This window comes from Prunus avium, chromosome 6, assembly GCF_965620075.1.
Source record: "Prunus avium chromosome 6, drPruAviu1.hap1.1, whole genome shotgun sequence".
NCBI classification, from domain to species: domain Eukaryota; kingdom Viridiplantae; phylum Streptophyta; class Magnoliopsida; order Rosales; family Rosaceae; genus Prunus; species Prunus avium.
In genome coordinates this window covers 27,155,482-27,179,487 of record NC_142289.1, presented here as the reverse complement: position 1 = coordinate 27,179,487, position 24,006 = coordinate 27,155,482, and the positions used below count along the sequence as shown (strand labels likewise).

Below are 24,006 nucleotides of genomic sequence, written 5' to 3'. Positions count from 1 at the left end.
CCAGTGCAGCACTAAAAGTGTTTCCCAAGGAGGGGGCCTAGGGTTCGAGAGAGTCGTATAGAGCTTTTTGGGACCTAAACCCTGAACTCGTGACCTTTCCCACTTTAATTGTGAAGAGTGTCTTGATGATGCAAAGAGTGAACTCATAAAAAAGGGTCATGGAATGAGAGACGGGAGCACACTTATTTACATTTTTGTTTCAAGAGAAAAAAGGCCTATAATATATATCCTCTAAAAAAATTATTTAGCCTACCCTTATAAAAATTCCTGGGTCCGTCATTGATCTCATACATACTTTGCGAAAGTTGTATAGGAGAAGTAAGCGAAGAGATCCTCAGACAATACCCTTACAAGCAAGGAGAGCTATAATTTGGTATGAAAATTGCCTCTTAAAATACTCAAATGCATTTTTCTTTGGTTTAAGAGACACGATAAATGGGGTGTATGTGAACAATAAAGAATTCATTGATTCTCCCTTATTCGATAAAAAGGTTCATGAGTACCAAATTATGTATTCAAGCTCCTCTTAGTCCACTCTTCTTTGTTCATGGGAAGCTAAAGTTTGGGATTTTGAACAATGATACAATTTATGGTGCAACTCAATGCACTGGCGACAATTCTAGTCTCTCTTGAAAGAAGTGTCTTAAGGTTGCGATGAGCAAACTTTTTAATAACATACATGGAATGAGAGGTGGACACTCTTATTATGGAAGTTGTTATGTGAAATTCGAGCTTTACCATTTTATATTGTAATTAGACTTGAATAACATTTCATGTGTTCAAATTAATTATGCACAATAATTTGTTAGACTCATATTCACAAAATGCGTAAAGAACTATTATGGGTTTTACTTTTTTGGTCTCAAGTATTAGTTCTCGTATGAGGCTGTCTTTTTTTTTTTTTTTGTTTCTTTTCCTAATTTCAAAGGGCTAACATCAATGAAGTGTTCAATTTAAGCATTATTTGCTCCACTACGATATCCAGTTAGCAAGTTTTCACTTATGTAGCCGCGCAGACTGTGGGTGAAAAGATACTTTGGTATATATATATATTTAGCCCATTTCATCTCAAGTTGATTTTACGCTTTAACAAAATTTATTTAGCAAATTTTTATAAATATTCCTGGGATTGATACAAGTGTGCGCATTAGCCAATCAAAGAATAAATTTTGACAATTTAACACCCAAACTTCACAATTGGTGTGGCTGTATACCATCTTTTACTTCCATTTAATTTAAATGGCTTTTTATCACAAATGGTCCTTGACGTTTATGAAATTATCACGAATGGTCCTTGATGTTTTTTTGTGACACTAATAGTCCTTAACGTTTGGACTTTTTATCACAAATGGTCTTTGCTGTCAATAATTCTGTTAAGTGTATGATGTGGAAGATAAGTGGAGCCCACATGTACAATCACATCGTGACATGTGGATTAAATAAATAAATAAATATATATATTTTTTTTTTATGAAAATCCATTAAAAAACCATTTAGCCTCTCTCTCTCTCTCTCTCTCTCTCTCTCTCTCTCTCTCTCTCTACTCTCTAAATGGTTTTTTTAATGGATTTTCATAATAAAAAAATATTTATTTATTTATTTAATCCACATGTCACGATGTGATTGTACATGTGGGCTCCACTTATCTTCCACATCATACACATAATAGAATTTTTGACGGCAAGGACCATTTGTGATAAAAAGTCCAAACGTTAAGGACTATTAGTGTCACAAAAAAACCTCAAGGACCATTCGTGATAATTTCGTAAACGTCAAGGACCATTTGTGATAAAAAGCCAATTTAAATTAATTATATCAAAAAAATCTTGAGGTACCCCAAAATTTGATCTTCACACATCTTCCCAAAAATTAATAAATAGAAAAAACATCATGTTTGTGCGAATATTCATACGGGGAATACGCTGATGATTTCTTTGTCCCTCGAACTTCCTTCTTCTTCCTCCTTGATCCCTACGAAACAGACCGGAGTAAATTGACCACACCCACGGGGTGTTGGTTAAAAACCCTCTGATGCCTAAGTTAGTTAATTGGATCTTGAGAAACATACGACAAAGTAATGAAAAGGATGGAGGTCTTCTCTCACAAGGAGAGCCGGATGGTCGGTGCCGTGTGAGAGAGAGAGTGAGAGGGGCGGCGAGAGAGAGAGAGAGAGAGGTGTGACATCAATTTTGTTAGGGATCTGGAATTACCTTTTGTGTGTTGTGTAGCCATGTATTTATAGACTTCTTGTAGGTTAGGGTTTGAAGAATAAATTCTTTATTTAATTAGGATTATTTTTATCCAAAAATAGGAGATTGGAATTACCAATGAGATTTGGTGGAACTCTCATCCTTGATTTGGGGAGATATTCCCATTCATTAAGGTAATTAGTTGACCTAAGGAATATTGCTTTTTCATGTGTTGCCCGTTTATTGGTTGCAGAAATATGTGCTCCCACACATCCTATCTCAACTGTATCGCACACCTTTAATATCAACTTCTTTTATTAAATGATGTACATATGAAGAGGACTCGTCTCTAATAAGTCTATATATGCACTGCTTTTGGTATATGTAAACGAACTTTATAAAATAAAAAAAGTGATCATGCTCACTTGAGGGAGAAACACTCTCATGCAAAGTGATCATGCTCACTTGAGGGAGAAACACTCTCATGCAACGAGGATTACACTTATTGCTATCTCCGACCAATAATGCAACGGCATGTGGGTTAACTTTTTCAAGTGTCATTGAATTAAGCCTGAGATAACAAAACAACATTATCCCCATTACAAGTAATTTTTTTTGCACTTGAGGGGTAGAAGAAAATTGGCGGAGAGCAAGAAAAGAAAAAAAAGAAAGAGGAGAGAGAGAGATTGGGAAAACCAAGTGAAAAAAGAGAAAGAGAGAGAGAGACATGTAAGCACGGATTGGAATTGGAATTTGAACACCTCAACCCAAAAGAGGATTTACAAGCTGCCAAACAAAATTGTTGTTTTGCTAAGGTCAAGTAGAAACCAAACTCATCTATTCTTTTGGTTTGGACATGTAAGTCTTTCTTTCTGTTGCTTAAACACATGCACAAAGACACCTGTTTGGTATCAAAGATTGAAGCTGGCAAAATTCATCATCGAACCTAACTGGAACCACAATAAAAATTAAGCTTCCTCTATCCAATCTATCAAAATCATGGCTTCTTCCTCATCATCTTCTTCATATTCTTTGCTGCTCTTTCTCTCTCTACTTCTTCTACCGTATATTACTTCTTCCAATATTATCACCATACCCATCTCACATTTACCCAAAAACCCACATCCAGATCCTTATCAGCACCTCAGCTACTTAGCAAATTCCTCTTTAAAAAGAGCCCACCACCTCAAAAATCCCCAAACTACCCCTCCTCATACCAACATCAAAACCCCACTCTTCTCCAACAGCTATGGAGGCTACTCCATACCCCTGAGCTTTGGCACCCCTCCCCAAACCCTCCCCTTCATGATGGACACTGGTAGTGATTTAACTTGGTTCCCTTGCGGCAAAAACTACCAGTGCATCAATTGCTCCACTTACCTCAACAACACCGCCGAAGTCAAATCTTTTATTCCCAACTTGTCCTCATCTTCCGAACCCCTCGCCTGCTTGAACCCCAAATGCGCTATGGTTTACCCGAAAATTCACTGCCCAGATTGCAAACTCGGTTCGAAAAACTGTACCCGGAGATGCCCTTGGTACACATACCCCTACGGCTCTGGCGACACAAGTGGAAGTCTACTCTCTGAAACGCTGCACCTCCCTAATCGACGCGTACCCGATTTCCTTGTGGGCTGCTCCATTCGCGCTTCCGACCAACCAGCCGCTGGCATTGCCGGGTTGGGCCGCGGTCCAGCTTCTCTCCCCACCCAATTGGCCGTCAAAAAATTCTCCTACTGCCTTCTCTCTCGCCTATTCGACGACACTAACAAAAGCAGCTCACTGTTCCTCGTCGGCGGAAAAGACTCCGTCAAGAAAACTAAAGGCATCAGCTACACGCCGTTTGTGAAAAACCCAGAAGTCCCCGGAAAGGGGGCTTTCCTCACCTATTACTACGTCGGCCTCAGCCGCATCACTGTGGGAGGGCGGCGCGTGAAGATTCCGTACAGGTACCTAAGGCCTGACAAGAACGGCTCCGGCGGGACCATAGTCGATTCCGGGACCACCTTCACGCATATGGCGCCTGAGGTGTTCGAGCTCGTGGCGGGAGAGTTCGAGAAGCTGATGAAGGGCTACAAGAGGGCGGAGGAAGTGGAGGCTTTGACTAGGTTGAGGCCGTGCTATAATGTTTCCGGGATCGAAACGCCGATGTTTCCAAGCGTGACGTTTCACTTCAAGGGAGGGGCTGAGATGGCGCTGCCGGAGGAGAATTACATGGCGCCGGCCGGTTGGAAGGTGCTGTGCTTGACGATTCGGGGTGATAATTTGCCTGTGATCTCGTCTGGGCCTTCTATAATTCTGGGGAGTTTCCAAATGCAGAATTACCATGTGGAGTATGATTTGCAGAATGAGAGGTTTGGGTTCAAGCAACAGCAATGCAACTGATGTCTTTTCTTTTTCTTTTGTTTTTTTCTATCAAATAATAAATCTGTGCAGAATGAGAGAATCAAACCCACCTGGTTCATAAAGTACATGAAAAATAAAAATAAACATAATTTGCACTCCACAATCATCCTCCACTTTTAGTGAATCGGTTCGTAAGAGAGCTCAATCCGTTAATCGTAACAAACTTTCGATAGGACAAAACCTATAAGACTTATTTATCATGTAGCATTCCACCAATGACTCCTTATTCAACCAATCACATGTTGACATGTCTATTCATAATTAATAAAAATTTAATTTTTATTGTGTCAATAGTAATTCTATTTTATTTATTTTTACAGATTGGCATTTGTGATATTTTAGAGCTAGAAGAACATGGTAAAACTAAAACATGTCGATAAGAAGAAAGATAGTATACTAACTAATTCACCATTATCAATCTAATCAAGAAATAATGCACTTGTGAAGAGAGAATACAACTGTTGTTGTATGCTCATCTCTCTCTAATCAAGAATTTAAATAATGCACTTTTTTCGTTAGCCAACCAACGAAAAAAGGATGGCACTCCCATCTCCCTCGCTACCTCTCTTTGATTTCTCAGGAAAGTTAGCTCAATAGTTACAATTCTCTTAGTCTCTCTCGTTCTAAGCTTTTAACTTGCTTATATATTAGCATGCCTGTTTGGGAGTGCTCCTAGAAGGATTAAAAGTGATTTCTAACAACCAAAAGAACTTTTGACAACGTTTGACAGAAAAGTATAGAAGGGATTTCTGAAGAAGCACTTGCTATATGTGCTTCTTCATGAAGCACTCTCAAGTGTTTTTTCAAGGAAGCACTTAGATTTTTTTATGAAAAGTTCAACATCTTTATAATAAAAGTCCTTATGAGCAGAAATGCTTTCAAGAAAAGCAGTCTCAAACTAGTTAGACAAGCACTTGATAGTGGTTTTTGAATCAGAAGGTTGAATTTATATATGAGAATCAGAAGGTTGAATTTGAATTTTGATTATTAAAAATACTTGGGGTTTTCGAAAGAAAACCATATATGTTTCTAAATGCGATTCGATGTATATAAAATGCTAAATTATAATTCAATGTTATATATTATGAATTTGAATAAACCAATTAGAAAGAATCATGAGAACAATCCTCAAAATGAAAAGACAAAAAAAAAAAAAAAAAAAAAAAACAATGATCAGATAAAGGAGGTAAAACCAGTGTCAACGTTAATCGATTTTCCTTTGCAGATAACATAAAATTTGAATACATGCATATACATATGTATGAGGGTGGATATATGGGAATCTGTGGCACCATAAATTATTTTCAACCATTAGATTAGGCTACCATGAATGATTGAGATTAAACAAACTAATTCTTTCTCTTTGTGAAAACAAATTATATATAGTAAATTTAATTTTTATTATCGTTCTGGCAAATGTTTTTTTTTTTTTAAGATTAATTTTTAATTAATTTTACCACTCTATTTTCCTTCTGTACATTTATGTTTTCACATATTCCTATAAACATTAACACCATTTTTCTCTCCCAAGTCCTCTTTTTCTTATAAAAGTTATCATCTATTTCATTCTCACAAAATCAAATCTGATCCAACAAATTTCCATTTAAATAATGGCACAGTGCAAGCTTTAATAAGTAAAACATTTGAGCAACTTTTGGCATGAAAAACTTATGGACCATTAATGTCACAAAAACATTGAAGGACGAAATGTGATAATTTCATGAATTTCCGAGATCATTTGCGATAAAAAATCAAATTTTTTTAATGAACTTTAAAAAATATATACTTTATTTAAATTCATATGGCACTAACACTATAGTATGAGAAATTATAGAATACTACAATAGTATGGCCTTGGATATGTGGGTTTCACATAAGCGCCACATCAACAAACTAATAGAACTTTTGATGGAAACTCACAACAAGGACTATTTGTGGGCACACATATTAACCTTAAGGCTACGTTTAGTTTATGGAAAAGACGACCTGGGGATGAGAAATCAATTGCTTTCCCATGTTTGGTAAGTCCATGCATGAGAAATGGTTGCCTAGCACATGGGAAAACCCTTGGGTTTCATTTTCCCTTCCCATGAAAAAGTTTGGGAAAATGGGCTAGCATTAAATGCACATTTTTCATTACCATTTTGTCCCTGTTAAGAGTATCTACAATCATGCTCTCTTTTAGTTAAAATTTAGCTAAAAACACACAAAAGTTATTTTAGGTGCTCTCTATAAAATTTGAACTCCAATCATACTCCCTAGTTGAGGGAGTTATAAAAAATAGTTAGCATTAATTAAAAGTTTAAACTATGCATAAAACAAAACAATATTAAATTATAAGGAGCCACTAGGAGCTCTCCCTCTCTCTCTCTCTCTCTCTCTCTCTCTCTCTCTCTCTATATGAGATTTAGGAGCTCTTAGAGGTCTCCTTATTTTAGGAGGTGGATCAGAAACATAGTTAGAATTGTATTTTTCCAATTCTTCCCTAAAATTTGTTTAAGAAGGTGGTTTATGGAGTCAATTAAGGATGCTCTTCAATTATGCTTACTATTTTTCAGTTAAATTTTAGCTAAAAACATATAAAAGTTATTTTATGAGCTCTCTATAAAATTTAAACTCCAATCATGCTCTCTAGTTTAGGGAGTCATAAATGATATAACTTTTTTTTTTTAATTGGGCAATTTCTATTAAAAAATAATATATAAAAATAGTTAGCATTAATTAAAGGTTTGAAATACTCATTAAATAAAACAACATTAAATTATAGGGAGCCACTAGAAGTCATTTCTCTCTCCTCAGATTTAGGAGCTCCTAGAAGTCTCCCTATTTTAGGAGATGGATAGGGAGCATGGTTGGAGTTGTATTTTCCAATTCCTCCCTAAAATTTGTCTAAAGAGGCGGTTTAAGGAGCCTATTGTGAATGCTCTAATAATTTAGAATTACAATATATCATTAAATGCATTCTTTTATTATTTGATTTCATATGGGTATAATTGAAAAATTAAATAAACTTTGTTTTGTGATAACTCAACCTAATAGTTTCGTGAACCTCATAGACTTTTTGTGATAAAAGCCATTCAATAAACTTCACATAAACCAGAATTTGACCTTTCACAAATTCAGCTCCAAACATTTGCACATTTTGGCACCAATATAGCCCTAATTACATTTGATGAGGACAACAAGAATAAAATAATTTATTTGTATATGACTATTAATAACTACCGGAGTAGAACCTTTAAATGAATTAAATTCATTTTCAAATTTAATTTTATACATACACAGCCAATGAACATGGCTCTTAATTTCTTGCAAGAGCAAAAAAAATGAGACTCACATTTGCCACATAAGAATTAACAGACTTATTAACGATTTGAGTAACGGAGAGTCTCATTTATAAGGTTTTTATAAATTTGGGTACCAGTCAAACGGGTTTTTAAAGATTGAGTATAAGTTTGTAATGACCCCCATAATTTGGGGAATTTACGATAGTTGATCCAATAAATACTAACGAAAATGCTGCTTCTTCTATAACTTATATGTTATTGGTTACAGAGCAGTCCTGGTAGAAGTACTACTTGTTTGTATATGAAAGACGAAATAAGATGAAATGGAGCTAGATTAAATGCATTGCAAGTATCAAATTAATTAAATCTGTTGTTGTCCAAAATGTGAATTTAGAGCTAGATTTACATTATCGCGCTCCCAATATAGTTCTCTACTTCGATATGTTTTTCATTCAATTTTAACAAATCAATCGATTCTCATTCTTCATATCCCAATATAGTTCTCTACGTTTTCAACACGTGACAATCACGCCTTTGTGATACTAGATATTCTTTTTACGATTACGAGAAAGGGATGAAATCACAACGAGTACGAAAAACAAATTATTTGATAGTGAAAGCAAATGAATGGTCCGTAATATCTAAAGAAAACTTCAAAACTTTACCATCACCACATCAAAGTATTTGTGCTTAATTTGAATTCTCATCATAATGAGACGTGCAAAAAGTTCAAAGTGGGAGCCATAGAAGAAAAGCAATCTCTGTACTTATGTGGCTTGATCATCATAGACTGCAGAGAATACTGCCAATGGAAATTAAACTGACCAAGGCAACCACATGCAGATGCAGGCAATCTCTCCTTGTTATTGGCGAATATTGTCTCGTAATTAAGTTTAAGTTAAAAAAGATAATACAAATTGAGTGCTAATATTTCCACCTGTGTCTTATTTTCCCACTTACTTTATCTTTAAAATTTTAAAGATAAGTTTATTCCTTTGTAAAATGACTTCTAAGGACATACATAACCCACGCCTAATATAATTTTTTTTATAGAAACTGGACTTATTTAAGAGCAGTTCCAACAACGGGTTTTGCCATGACAAAAGGCCCCTTGGGCAGGAAAAACTCATTTCACCAATCAATTGCAATCGTGACAGGAGGTGGGCTCCACCAAGACTGGATAAGTGCAAAGCAAGAACAACCCGAGTTATTGCCTCGGGGCATTGATGCCATCTTGACATCAACGAAGAAAAAAAAGGGAAAAAAATTATTTTAAAAAAATATCAAAAAATTCAGAATTGTTTTAAATATTTATAAACACCTAGCAATTTTTTATTTATTAATCTCATAGGTATAAATAAAATTTATCCTGTGTGAATAGAAATTGCCCTTAGGTTGCCCTGGCAATGGATGGAAACGCAAAAAAAAAAAATGCTAAGGTAGATACTATTCACATGAACAGTACCGACCCTTGCCCTTTGCCATGGAAAATAGGTGAAAGTACTCTAAAGAGTTAATGTAGCATGGAACAACTTTAAAAAATTAGATTAGAGTATTAAAAAACATTAAAAACTTGGAAAATCATCAGTTGCCTCTTTCCTAGGCGCCATCCAACAAGCCACCACGTAAACAACACCAGCCACGTAGCAACCACCATTTACCACAACCCCAACATCACGAGAAAGACTTTCATGAAATGAGGATAGCATTATTTCTCTATTCCAGGCCAATAACATTATGACATGCGTGATAACACTTTCACATGGCATAGCATTATTAGCCGGGGATAGCAAAATAGTGTTATCTCCGTTGCGACTAAGTTTTTCCCCCACATCACCCACCCGCCCAGCTAGTTCTCAAGAGACACCTAACCCCAATCTTGCTTGACACCCACAAAGTTGCCACCCCATTAACCCAAGTCGCCAAGCTTGCAGCTTCATCGCTTTTCAGCACAACCCAGCAACCCAAGCACAACACCCCCTTCCCTACCCTCAAATTCTTCCATAGCTGAGAAGTCTTTTGCCTTCCCAAGGCAGGACTGAAATTGGTAATTAAGCATAGACAAAGAGATCTAGGTGATGTGGGGGGCTGGATCTTGGCGAAGGGAGGAGATGTGTACGCTTGTGGTGAAGGAAGACGTCGGAGAGATTTGGGCCGATGGAGAGAGAGATAGAGACGTACACACACATATATAAAGAGATAGAAAGTATATCAGGAGGAGGAGCAAGGCGTCGTGGGTGGTAGTTGAGGTAGACTTGGTGGTTTCAACCATTGGATTAACTCTTTAGATTTGGGAGGGGTTTGAAGGAAAACGTGGGTATTTTAAAGGGTATTTTAGGAATAATATGGTGGGTGGAAAGATAAGATTGTGTTTTTTTTCAAATTTACATAGTGGGTGGGGAAATAGGACAATGGATGGAAATAGCAACATCCTACAAATTTAGCCTACAAAACAATGTACATCGAACATCGATCATAGCATATATCAACTTCTAAGCAAATAATTAAACAATTAACACACATAATTAATGATCTTTTCTAAGCTAATTAACATCTTATATTTCCACTTGGTTGTAATTGGGTCTACATTTTTCTTCTTGTTGATTTATTTGATTACTTTAAGATGAGATGAGATGAATCCCAAATTGGGCTAAATAAGCCTGCCAATTAATTAATTAGGTTACGTACAGGTACAAATACAAAGCATATATCCAGAATCTGCTATGAATAGGCGTGGATGTTTACTTTTAGCTTTAATAAAAGATCTTATTAATTAAGTAATCAATTAATTAGGTCAAGCCAAAATTGTCAAGGCGTGGAGATCGGGGTGGGAGGTGGCTTGAAAAATTTCTCACTCCAAATGGAAAATCTATCTTCCTTCCTGCTTCTAGATTATAAGGACGCTTTCTAGTCTTAGAGATAGATAATAAGGTAAAAGACCAGATAGCCATTACTTTTAATTAAAGTCCTATGCTTCTACCTTACCTCTTATCTTCAAAGTCTCATTTTGAGCCGTGATTAATGTTCAATTATATATATCTCCTAAATATAATATATACGAAGCCAAGCCACCATTTACGACCAATAGCAAAGCAACACTTTAATTAATTAGTTGAAAACTAATCCAAATTATAACATTTTTAATACAATATATACCCAGCATAAAATTAAGATTGTCCGCATATATTTTCATACTACTCTACTTCTCTTTGTGTCTGTATACAACTCCAAGTCTCCCTATGCATGAGCGCTATGCCGCTTTGCCACGTCCCATAGCTGAGTCTAAGCCTCTCTCATTGAGGGATTCTCAAAAAAAATTATTTGAGGAGCACCCTTTACCTTTAGGATATCTTACGATTTTTTTTTTCAACGATCCAAATTGTCTATTTTTCAAGTCCTCGTTCATAAATCATCCTTGCAAAAAATCATTAAGGCATCTAATTGAGACCAACAAAATCAATGAACACGGTGCTTTAAGAAAGTACTTAAATTTCAATAATTTAATTGAAAGATCAAAGAATATCAAATTCAAATTATTTTTATAATTTATTTAAGGGATTTTATATATATATATATATATATATATATATATATATATATATATATATCCAAATCCAAATCAGATGCAGAAATCATTCTTGAATTGAGCACGGTGTTCTCTGTAGAAAATTTTCAGTCAAACTTATAATTAAGTCTTGAAGTTTGGCTGTTTGGTAGTGGCATACAATTCTAATTGACTTTCCAAAGGGTGTACTAGTAATTCTAACACCAACCTCCGCCCTATATATATACATTCAAGCACCACCACTTCTCCACCACCTCCATAGACGACATTAATTGTTAACTATTTGCCTGCAGATCATAGACAGAAATATATTACAAATCATCACAAAATGGAGAAAGTGCTTGTGGGCAAAGTGCTTCTGACGATGATGATTGTCTGTGTGGTGGGCAGCGCTTCTGCGCAAAGTGCTTCTAATGTGAGAGCAACGTACAACCTGTACAATCCTCAGAATATCAACTGGGACTTGCGTACTGCAAGCGTCTACTGCGCAACATGGGATGCTGATCAGCCATTGTCATGGTGCAGCAAATATGGATGGACTGCCTTTTGTGGACCCGTTGGCCCTACCGGACAAGATTCTTGTGGGAAGTGCTTACTGGTAATTTATCATTAGTACTAATTAGTTTTGTTGATCATCTTCTAATTATCTTTCAGTAAACATAATTAGTGCATACATTAATTTCTGCAATTTATATTTAGTTAATCGAGGTATATTTATATATGTAAAATTGATATTATATGCAGGTGACAAACACGGGCACAGGATGTAACATCCCGGTCCGAAAAAGAAATAAAATAATTAAATTAAGAGGAAATAAATTGAAATGAGAAAATAATTTGCAATAAACAATAAAAATAAAATGATTTGGATTAATTAAGGGTTTTGAGAACAATAATTATTTACTTAATTTTAAAAGGTGGCAAAAATGTCATTTTAAGTTCGGGAAGGAATTTGGGACTTTCGGTGGTACTGTTGCGTAGAGTACGTCGAAACGAGTTCGTAGACATGCGGTAGGCTTGAATCGGACTTTTAACGAGAGAGATACGAGGTAAAAACCTCGTAATAATTTCGAAGTTTAATTGGAATAAAAATCAGAAAATCCCTCATTTTTCTCTCTCTCTCTCTCTCCCGTGCGCAGCCAAAAAAACCCCTTCGCTGTTACTGTTCACCGGCGGCTTCTTTGAGCCGCCGTCGCCGCCATGGTCCACCACTGGAGCTGAGACCGGTCCCAAACTGACCGGCTGGTCTTCCTCTTCCAATCCCAGCCAAGCCCAGCCGCCACCACCACCGGAAGCCACCGGAAAATGCAGAAAATCGCGGCTGGTTTTTGACAGATTTTCCCATCGCTCGTTCTCCCTCAATTCTCCACCAAATCGGACGAATGAGGTATGGTTTTTCGACTGATTTTCACGTTCTAGCTGCTGGTTGGATAGGATTCCAGAAATTTTGAGAGTTTGTAGCTCGATTTTGGAATTAGGTTTCAGCCGGTTTTCAATTTGAAATTCCGGCCACTTCCGTCGAGAATTTGGGGTATGTTCAAGAACAAAAGTGGCTCCAAATTAGGGGTTTTACCTAGGGTAGAAGTTTGGAGCCGTGATTTTGAGATTTTCCGGCGATGCGATATCGCTTGGGACACCCACGCGCTGCCAGCGCGTGGGGCGGCGCGTAGGCACTGTATCAGAGGGGCATTTTGTCCCAATGCGATCCTCTGGTTGTCACGAGCGTGTAGGATTTTACGGATCTCAATTCGGATAACGTTTGAACCCCGAACGGATTTTACATATTGTGTGATTTCCGGGTTCGATATGTTAGAACCGTTGGATCACTTCCAAATTAATATATGTTGATCTAAGTATTCCTAGGATCGTGTAGGATTCGACGGATCGTGAATCGGAGCCCCGGATGTTCCGATTCAATAACTTAAAGTTTGTGTTTTATGATAACCGTCCGATCGTGAGCGATCCGACCGTCCAATCTGAACCAAACTTGTAGGACATGTTTCCTAAACCTTGAAGAATCCATAGGAACGTTTGGATCGTAAAACGGAGGTCGTGGTCCCCGCGGGTCCAGTTGACCAAATGTGGAAAGTTTGTGTATATTGTTTTAATGATTTCATTTGAAATATATTATATATTTGATTAATGGATTTCATATATTATGAAGTATTTGTGTTGTATATTTGGGTTTGGATACTTTTGAATATCTTGAGTGTAGATTTACAATAATTGAGAAAGTGCTGTCGTTGTTGATTTTGTGTGGGGTACTTAGAATGTTAATTTGAATGCTTTAGCATTACCTTAGGTACCTCCCCGGTTATGGGTTTTATGTTTGAGATTGATTTATTTTGCCCAGGCCCGTCGGAGTTTGCCCAGGCCCTTCGGAGATTGATTATTTTGCCCAGGCCCGTCGGAGATTGCCCAGGCCCTTCGGAGATTGATTTATTTTGCCCAGGCCCGTCGGAGTTTGCCCAGGCCCTTCGGAGATTGATTATTTTGCCCAGGCCCGTCGGAGATTGTCCAGGCCCTTCGGAGATTGATTATTTTGCCCAGGCCCGTCGGAGTTTGTCCAGGCCCTTCGGAGATTTGATTATTTTGCCCAGGCCCGTCGGAGTTTGTCCAGGCCCTTCGGATTTGTTCTTAATACGATGCCTTGGGAGGAAAGTGATAATGTATCAATGTGTTTTTATCGGATTTAGAATTGTGATGGATCTGAAATGTATGGTTGGTTATGTTGTAAATAATTATCTATTATCGGAGTTGTGACCGTTGAGATGAGAACTACGTGTGGCTTGATCCCTTGTCCAAGGGTACGTAGGCAGCCTGGGGTCTCACCAGGTGCAGCCGCGGAATATTACTGCGTTTAAAAAGGTTTGATCGATTCTGAATGTGTGATTGGATTTTTGATGTGGTTAAGGGATTTGAATCCGGTTTAATGATTTTGGGGGTGATAGTATAATTGTTTGAGATCATAAATGGTATGGTTTATGTATTAATTGACCTAAGAACATTGTTGGTTCTGCTTCAAATTACCTGAAGGCCGGAGGCCTATTATGTGATTGCATGATGTTAACTTGTGCATGCTGCCAGTTGGTGTTTTAAAATGTGTTTTATGCAGGTTAAAATTTTTGGGGAATGTTCAATTTACAGGGGAGACTCTGCCAAATTTTCGGCAGAAAGTCTCGGTTTTTAGTAGGTGGGCCCGACATCGGTAAGATGTCGGAATTTCCACAGGATTCATCTCGGGTTTCGAGGAATTTCGGGGCGGGTCCTGTCACAGGAGCTCAAGTGACATTTAGGATTGTGGATCAGTGCAGCAATGGAGGGTTAGATTTGGACGTGAATGTGTTTAACCAGATAGACACTGATGGAAAAGGCAATGCCCAAGGCCACCTTATTGTCAACTACAACTTTGTTGACTGTGGCGACTAAACCTTAAACCAATAAATAAGTTTCAATGTTGTAGATGAAATAAGTTCAAAGTGGGATCACTTCTTGGATTATAACAAGAAGTACTATCATTGTTGACTGTAAACTTGAAGCTTCTGGAATAAATGATCATATGCATTATTGAGAATTACCCCTCATTTTCAAGCTGTCTCTTATGTGTTTGGGTAGTGTACGTAACATGCCTGGTCATATCTTCACCTAATTCTTGATGATCTACTTCGGTCTTCTCAATTAATTACTTCATCTGCCAGATGAGCTTGTACGTGGGCATTCTATTTTTGAAGACCGTTCATATTGAAAATGACGATAACATACTAAATGACAGGACCCGCCCCGAATTTCTCGAAATCCGAGATGATTCCTGTAGAATTCCCGACATCACCCGATGTCAGGCCTACTCATTGAAACTATATCCTCTTTTCCCATAAAGGATTAAGGGCACGAGAGTTCCTACCGAAATTTCGGCAGAGTCTCCCCTGTAAATCGAACATTTCCCAAATTTTCAACCTGCATAAAATTCACATTTTAATATCCCAACAGGCAGCACGCACAATTTAATCTCATGCGATTCATTAAATCGGCCCTCGGCCTTCAGATAACTCGAAACAAACCAACAATATTCTTAAGTCGAACAATACATAGACCAAACAACTAATGGTCTCAAATAACTTTATGAATACCACGGAAACCATTAAACTAGATTCAAATCCAACAATCACATCGAAAATCACATACGCAGAATCGATCAAACCTTTTAAACACAATCATATTTCGCGGCTGCGCCTGATGAGACCCCAGGCTGCCTACGTACCCTTGGACAAGGGATCAAGCCACACGTAGTTCTCATCTCAACGGTCACAACTCCGAAAATAAACAATCATTCACAACATAACCAACTACACATTTCGGATCCATCACAATTTCAAATTCGACAAAAACACAATGAACACATTCTCAAACTCTTCCTTTGTATCAGTTCAAATTCGTAACCATACCCTATTCAAGGCGTATGTACATTAAACACATTATCCAATTATTCCCCTTTTAACAGTTCGATCCCGCAACCATACCCTATCCAAGGCGTATGGCTCCAAACAACACTGCCCAAATCCAGGGCTTATACGCTCATACATGTGCAGGCTCACAAATCTCAAACCAGAATCAAAACCACATATACATATATGTAATATGTATAACAAGAAAAGAATAATTATATATATACATAAACACACCCACCTCTCACCATCATCATGTACCAGGGGAAAACAATCCAACAGGGGATTGTTGACTAGCTCACAATTATCAGCCCTCAAACGGACATGTGGCTAGGGACGAGCTGTCCAACTGGGGGACTAACTCTTAGCCAGCACGTACGGACGAAGAATCAAGACCCGTACGCCTGTAAACAGTCCTACGCGCGCAGACTACCCAATTAAGGGTTCCATCATATCCAGACCACATTCACAATTTCCATGTATCAGTATCCAAGGGGAGGTACATGTGATGTTGCACATCATGTACTGGGGAGAACAATCCAACAGGGGATTGTTGACTAGCTCACAATTATCAGCCCTCAAACAGACTATGTGGCTAGGGACGAGCCGTCCAACTGGGGGACTAACTCTCAGCCAGCACGTACGGACGAAGAATCAAGACCCGTACGCCTGTAAACAGTACTACGCGCGCAGACTACCCAATTAAGGGTCCTCGAACCCCTGATCAAGGGCGTTCGAGTGCCAACATATTCATACCATATCCACAATTTTTCCGGCATCCCACAATTCCAGGATCCGTGACCAAGAAAGCCCACACGCCCGAAACACGGCACGTGTGTGAATAGTAACCAAACCATATCCATATATCCATTTCCATGTATCCCAGTGTCCATATCCACTGTTTCCAAAAAATCATAATCCAAGGGGGAGGTACGTATGATGGTGGAGTTCGTAATCCTTATATAAATATTATAAAGTAATATATCCTTCCTTAATTCAATTTTCCCAAAACAAAATACATATTCATAGTAGACAAATAACTCTCAAACATAAAACCCATAACCGGGGAAGTACCTAAGATAGTGTTTTCTCAAACATTATATATATAAACTCCAAGACCCTCGAACATATCAAATCCACAAATATATCACAAATACTTTACAAAATAATAATCTCGACTATTAAATATAAAGTGCATTACAATAAACCATTTAATTCATATGCATAACATTTCCATCTTAAAACCATGCCATTTATTTGAAAGCAATACCCATTCTTTTCCTAATAATCATAACCGAGTCCCAAGACTCACTTTCACAACTCTACGAATCGAGTATCCCATAATTATTCATTTCATAATTTCAATTATCAAATATTATCCAAGAATCCCATAGGATATTATAAACAAGCTCATACTCCCAATATAACCCAAATAACTCAAATAACAATTAACACTCGTTTACAAGGTCATCCTAATACTTTTCAAAGTATGAAACTACCTTGGAAGACTCACGGTCAACCGAGAGTCAAACTTTCTAAATTTAGTCAACCGGGCCCGCGGGGCCCACGCTCCGTTTTATGATCCGAACGTCCCTAAGGGTTCCTCAAGGACTAGGATACACGTCCTGCAAGTTTGGTCCGGATTGGACGGTTAGATCACTCGCGATCGCACGACCGGACGGTTAATGTAAAACACAAACTTTAACTATTTAAATCGGAACATCCGGGGCTCCGATTCCCGATCCGCGAATTCCTACACGATCCTAGGAATGTCTAAATCAACATATATTAATTTGGAAGTGATCCAACGGTTCTAACATATCGAACCCGGAATTCACACAATATGTAAAATCCGTTCGGGGTTCAAACGTTATCCGAATTGAGTTCCGTAAATTCCTACGCGCTCGTGACAACCAGGAGGTCATTTTAGGATAAAAAAATGTCTCTCTGCTACAGTGCAACACCACACGCGCCGACAGCACGTGGGTGTCCAAAGCGATAACCACTCGCCGGAAAAACTTAACATCTTGACTCCGAACTCCTACTCTAGGTAATACACCTAATTTGGAGTCACTTTTGTTCTTGGGCTAAGGCCAAAAAGTGGCCGGAAGTGGCCGGAAATTCTAACTGAAAACCGGCAGAATTTAAATTCAGAAAACGGACTACAAACTCTCAAAATTTCTGGAATCTTATCCCATGGGCAGCTAGAGCACGAAAAGTAGTCCAAAAACCATACCTCACTCGTCCAATTTGGTGGAGAAATGAGGGAGAACGAAGCCTTGGAAAATCTGTCAGAAACACTGCGATTTTCTGCGTTTTCCGGCGGGATTCATCGGCTCCGAGGGCTGTGCTGGCCGGGGAAGAGAGAGGAGGAGGTGGCGGTTCGATGCAAAGTGGAATATTGTGGTTACAAAGGCTGGTTTGACTGACAATAAGGATGAGTTTGATGCAAAGTGGAATATTGTGGTTACAAAGGCTGGTTTGACTGACCATCAATGGCTAAGTTCAATGTTTGATTTAAGGGAATCTTGGGTTCCAGCCTACACACGAGACTTTTTTGCCGCTGGAATGTCAAGCAGCCAAAGAGCGGAAGGTTCTCATGCTTTCTTCAAGCAATACATATCAAGGAGAAATTCGTTGATGGATTTCATAATACGATTTGAGAGGGCACTTTCCCATCAACGTCAAAAAGAGTTAGCTGCTGATCACATAGATGCATTTGAAGTGGCTCAATGTATTCTACCAATGCCAATGAACAAACAAATGGCTACCTTGTACACAAGGGCAATGTTTCAAAAGTTTGAGAAAGAACTAATACAAAGTACAGCATGTTTCCTAGAGCTCAAAACAGAGGATGCTTCAAAAGTTGTCTTTAATGTGAGCGAAAGGAAAAATTGGCAAACAAGAGTGGCAGAAGTCGTATATGTCAAAGATTCTGACCACGCATCGTGTAGCTGCAAAAAATTTGAATTTGTTGGGATTATTTGCAAGCACATCCTAGCATTGTTCAGAAGGGACCAGATTGAATATATGCCCGATAAATATATTTTGAAAAGGTGGAAGAAAACTGCGAAAGCTGGATTGGTGTCAGATGCAAATGGCAACGAAATTAAAGACTCTGCAGATCCTGGTCTTTTAATAAAGCGGAGTACAATGTCCCGACTTGCTTCAGATGTGGTTGAGGATGCATTAATGTGTGAAGAAGGATGTGAGCTAGTGTCAGAGACTCTAAAAAGTTTGCGGGTGAAGTTGAAGTTGTTGAAGGATGGACCAAGTAATAACGAAGTTGGAGGGTCTAGCTCTCAAACACAATATATGAAAGACCCTAAGAGAGTAAGGTGCAAAGGAAGGTGGAAACAAGTAACGGGAGCAAAGGAAAAGCCAATGAAGCGAGGGATTCGACACTGTCGGGAGTGTGGAGACATTGGTCATGATAGAAGACAATGCTCAAGAAATTTGAACACACCGTAAGATGTTAAAACTATTTATAATAACACCTAAAATTTGAATAGTTAAATTTTTTATGTGCTTGTGTTTGGTGTTTATGCAGGACATCACCGTCAAACAATGAGGAATCAACTCCAATATATCTCAGTGACCCATTATTCGACGAATTTTACAGGATGCACGGACGTACCGAATGATTTATGTTTGTATTATACAAAGGCCGGTTGTTATGAAGGCTAATGATCAGGTTAAGTTTTCTATATGCAGTTTTATTTTATTTGTTTGTTCATGTCCACTGATAAGCTTTTACTTTGTCCACTGCTAATTGAAATGGAAATTTGGTTGGTTTACTTCTTGCATGAAATTTGGACACATGTTAATTTTACATGTCTTCTCCCTATTTGGAAATTTTCATAGACATTTGATAAAGTATCAAATTTTGAGTTTTGTGAAGAAGCAATGACTTTTACCATGTACAATGGGTAGTTTATGCTGAATTATGAACGAGTGACACAGATTCATTGATTATATCACAGGGTAATGTAGCATTTCCAGCAGGGAGCTGTTGTTTCCATCAGCAGTAATGATTTCCAGCACGAATCATTTCTAGCAACACTAATCATTTACAGCAGCAACCAATTTTTCCTAATGTTATGTTCTAGTGCTTGACTGGTTATTAAGATCTGACCTTGACTATGAAGCAATATTGGTGCACGATTTTGTAAACATTCGTACCTGAAGGATACTTCAAATTTGCACTATGTTGGAACACAATGATTAGAAATCAGCGTGTAAAATACAAACTACAATACAACATCTTCTATGCATGATAAGTACATTGCAGCTAATCACATTTCGAATGCTTGGAGAATATTAAAGTGTACACCAACATTTCAACTACTCGTAATTTCGCACACACAAGAAAATTACATTGCAAAGCATTTTATGTGCTCCCTCTTAGCAATATCACGATCACCCCAACCAACTGAACAATGGTAGCCATATTCACTCGGTCATATGGGTCAGCTTTTTCCGAGCAGCTTGCACGTGCTTATGGTCACTCGTGTCCCCACTCATATAGACGAAATAAATATTCAGCAATATTTGTAATATTTTGTTATATAAATAACCCATAAATCATTCACCAAAGAATGTATAGCACATTGGCATGTAAAGTGAATAAGGAGAGTGTTACTTATGACTGACGTGTCAATTTTTTGAAAAAAGTACGCCATCTGTTTAATGTGAAGGGACATGATAATGCGACTTTACTGATTCCCAACGCGTGGTGATATTGACAACTTATTGAATAATATTTCAGTTTTTGCAAAATACAATTTTAGACACAAGGAATTGCAATACATAGTCCCAATAATTATATATGAAGCAAGTGAAAGTAATACTTGTGTTATTATAAATTAGATAATGAACATTAAGGAAATATACTTCTAATTTGTCCCAGTTATATGTTGTTGTTTGTACTGTTTCATGTCACACTTTTTCTATCTTTCTTTATATTATATGTTTAGGGAATCCCTCAAAGCAACATATACTGTGAAAAATAAAATATTGTGTGAAGTTCTAATCACTCATATAGACTAGGACAAATATTTAGTACTATTTCAAAATTGCTTGGCTGGTGTCAGGCCATCGAACGATGTGATTTGACATGATAGAGATATTTACTACGAACCCAAGACGGAGCCATATTGACAACTTATTGAATAGCGTTGACGTGTTCAAAGATCTAGATGCACGCACCCATGATGGCTTCAGAGCATTGTCCAATTATTATATATGTGGATTATTATAACAAAACAGATACGTTTACAGCCTTTTATATGAAAGGAAACTAATTATTGTATTATTAAAACTTAGATAATTAATATTAGGGAAATATACTTGTGATGTTGGTTGTTGCAAAATATATAGCTAGGGTTAAGAGGAAAGTGAGTTATCTAAAGGCATTCAAATTTTTTCTTTATGAAATTGATGATTTCTAGCTTCCCCTAGTTGTATAACGTCACAAGGAGGCCGGAGTAATTTTCGGGGCATTTTTCCAATTTTCCTACTATTTATTTAACTTTTTTCAAGATTTTTGCACTAAAAAAAGCCAAAATAATCGCAAGATGACACCTGGCGCGATCTGAGCGCATCACCTTTCACCACTTGCACAAGTGTACGTCAATACACATGGCCACATCCTTGGTTTTTACCCTAAATTCTTATTTTATTGTTTTTTCTTATGAAATTCATAACTAAATACACAAAAATGATAAAAATGTTCCGAAAATTGATACGAACTCATTGACACTTCATCTTCCTTACTGAATTCCCCGTTTCATGGTTATTCATTTTAAAAGACAATTTCGAGCATTCACGGGAGATGCTTGTTGATGTAGGTTATCTAGGTTAAAGTTAACAACATATATAGCTAGGGTTAAGAGGAAAGTGAGTTATCTAAAGGCATTCAAATTTTTTCTTTATGAAATTGATGATTTCTAGGTTTCCCCAGTTGTATAACGTCACAAGGAGGCCGGAGTAATTTTCGGGGCATTTTTCCAATTTTCCTACAATTTATTTAACTTTTTTCAAGATTTTTGCACTAAAAAAAGCCAAAATAATCAGAAGCTGACACCTGGCGCGATCTGAGCGCATCACCTTTCACCACTTGCACAAGTGTACGTCAATACACATGGCCACATCCTTGGTTTTTACCCTAAATTCTTATTTTATTGTTTTTTCTTATGAAATTCATAACTAAATACACAAAAATGATAAAAATGTTTCGAAAATTGATACGAACTCATTGACACTTCATCTTCCTTACTGAATTCCTTGTTTCATGGTTACGCTATATTAGTATTTTATTATTATTTACCCTACATTATTATTATATTACTTTTTAGCCTCTACATTTGTTAATTATATTTACTCGAAATTATTATTTTTATTGTTATTTTGAGTGAGAATAGACCATTTTTGGTGTTAATCAGTTTCTCTCTTCTTCAATTTGTTAATTTTTTTTTCCTTTATTAGGGTGAAGGGATGTTTTGAAAAATAAAAAGAACAAATTACATTCCAAGTATTGTATAACATCAGAAAAAAGTCCATGAATAACCCATTATTTGTATAGCTTAATTTACTGCATCCAAACATTTCATTCATTCATACAAAATTGACGAATTCCTGACGACTGACATAATGGTCCCATAAGATAGTTTTACATTGCAAAGCATATTATTTGGTCCCTGTTAGCCATACCACGATCACCCCAACCAACTGAACAGCTGTAGCCGCAATTAGTCAGTCGTATTGGTCGGCTTCTTCCGAGCAGCTTTGACGTGCTTATGCTCACTCATGTCACCACCATCGTCTAGTATCTCTCTCACAACATCAGGGGATACATAGTCCCAATTATAACTTGTATGAGTAGTTGCCGCAAATGCTCGGAAATTTTCGAATCCTTCGTTGAATGCCATCTCCAGTTCACTATGGTGCTCTTCGCATCGCATATGGTTCATCAAACAACCTTTAATTTCATCATTCATTACTGTATCCAACTCCTCTGCTTTCAACTTCCTTGTATGACTCAACTTCAAGTACTTGTTCTTTTGGGAGAACGCTTTGTTAACTCTAATGTTAAGATCAGCCAGAATGGCCTCGTCTTCAACACATTTCTCGTGCCACGAATTGATCAGTCTAGAATTATAATCTAGCTTGCTACTGACTGCATGTATTGCCTCTAATGGATCATCGGAGTCCCCCTCACTCCCAAATGATGTTGAAAATGGAAGGGGTCGGCGAGTACAACATGGAAATGGAGCCTGCAACTCCATTTTTTCATATTCGACTGTGTTGTTGGCGCCTGAAGAGGATGACATGCTTGAATAATCCTATTTGTTTTTAGAGGATGAGGATTGCATATGCAATTTCGTTTGAGGAAGGGGACATAGCTTTATAGACCAACATACTAAAGCTTGCGTGTAGTCAACATATGTACTTTATTTCAATTTTTAAAAAGAGGTGTCAGGTTTTGCTTTTCAAGCATGTCAACCTCATTACACCACTGTCAGTGGTTGAAAGAAACTGAATGGAAGTGACATCTAGTTAGTGAACCCTACCACAGTGGTTAGGATTAAACTTAGATTGTATCAGACAAAAAATTAATTTATACATTGTCAACCAAATATTTTTTGGCGGGAACCTTTTTATTGGTATTACTATCACATCCTTCATAGAAACTCTCCCTCCACGAAAAACTGACTCCTCCACCGAATCTCTCTCCATCGACTGAAACTCTCTCCCTCCATAGAATGGATTTACTAACCAAGTTTGATGTCAGCATAATAAACACCCCTCCAAACAAAGACCGCCTTCGACACGCAAGTGAGTCACCAGACAAGCAGTGTCACATTCCTAGACAAAATGACCATTTTGTTGGAAGTTTTGAGTCTGAAAGGGTTCTTGGATTCTGGAAGGAGAGGCATCTTCAACTTTGTGATGAAATCCAAAGGGCAAGGGCACGTTTGGAATTTGTTGAAGGCCAAATTGAAGATGACAAAAGGCAGGCCAATCTGGATAGGGCGAAGTTGCAGCGCATGAAGCGTAGACACAAACGACTTCGGAGTGTAGCTGTTCAAAAATACAAGAACTCATCTAATGCAGTG

The 24,006-nt window shown here is 37.6% G+C and overlaps 2 protein-coding genes and 1 long non-coding RNA gene across 3 annotated transcripts; all 3 read left to right on the top strand.

Moving 5' to 3' along the window:
* Positions 1 to 3,010: 3,010 nt before the first annotated feature.
* LOC148293955 (putative aspartyl protease At4g16563) lies at positions 3,011 to 4,640 on the top strand. Its single transcript, XM_088254229.1, has one exon. The coding sequence runs from the start codon at positions 3,189 to 3,191 to the stop codon at positions 4,572 to 4,574; it is 1,386 nt and encodes a 461-aa protein (XP_088110355.1). The 5' UTR covers positions 3,011 to 3,188; the 3' UTR covers positions 4,575 to 4,640.
* Positions 4,641 to 11,704: 7,064 nt separating this feature from the next.
* LOC148293954 (uncharacterized) lies at positions 11,705 to 15,024 on the top strand. The gene is made up of 3 exons (XR_015836230.1): positions 11,705 to 12,045; positions 12,192 to 12,834; positions 13,801 to 15,024. It is a non-coding gene; the product is annotated as an uncharacterized LOC148293954 (long non-coding RNA).
* A 3,423-nt stretch (positions 15,025 to 18,447) lies between these two features.
* LOC148293953 (protein FAR1-RELATED SEQUENCE 5-like) lies at positions 18,448 to 19,360 on the top strand. The gene has a single exon (XM_088254663.1). It carries the CDS (start codon positions 18,458 to 18,460, stop codon positions 19,358 to 19,360), a length of 903 nt encoding a protein of 300 aa, XP_088110789.1. The 5' UTR covers positions 18,448 to 18,457.
* Positions 19,361 to 24,006: the final 4,646 nt, after the last annotated feature.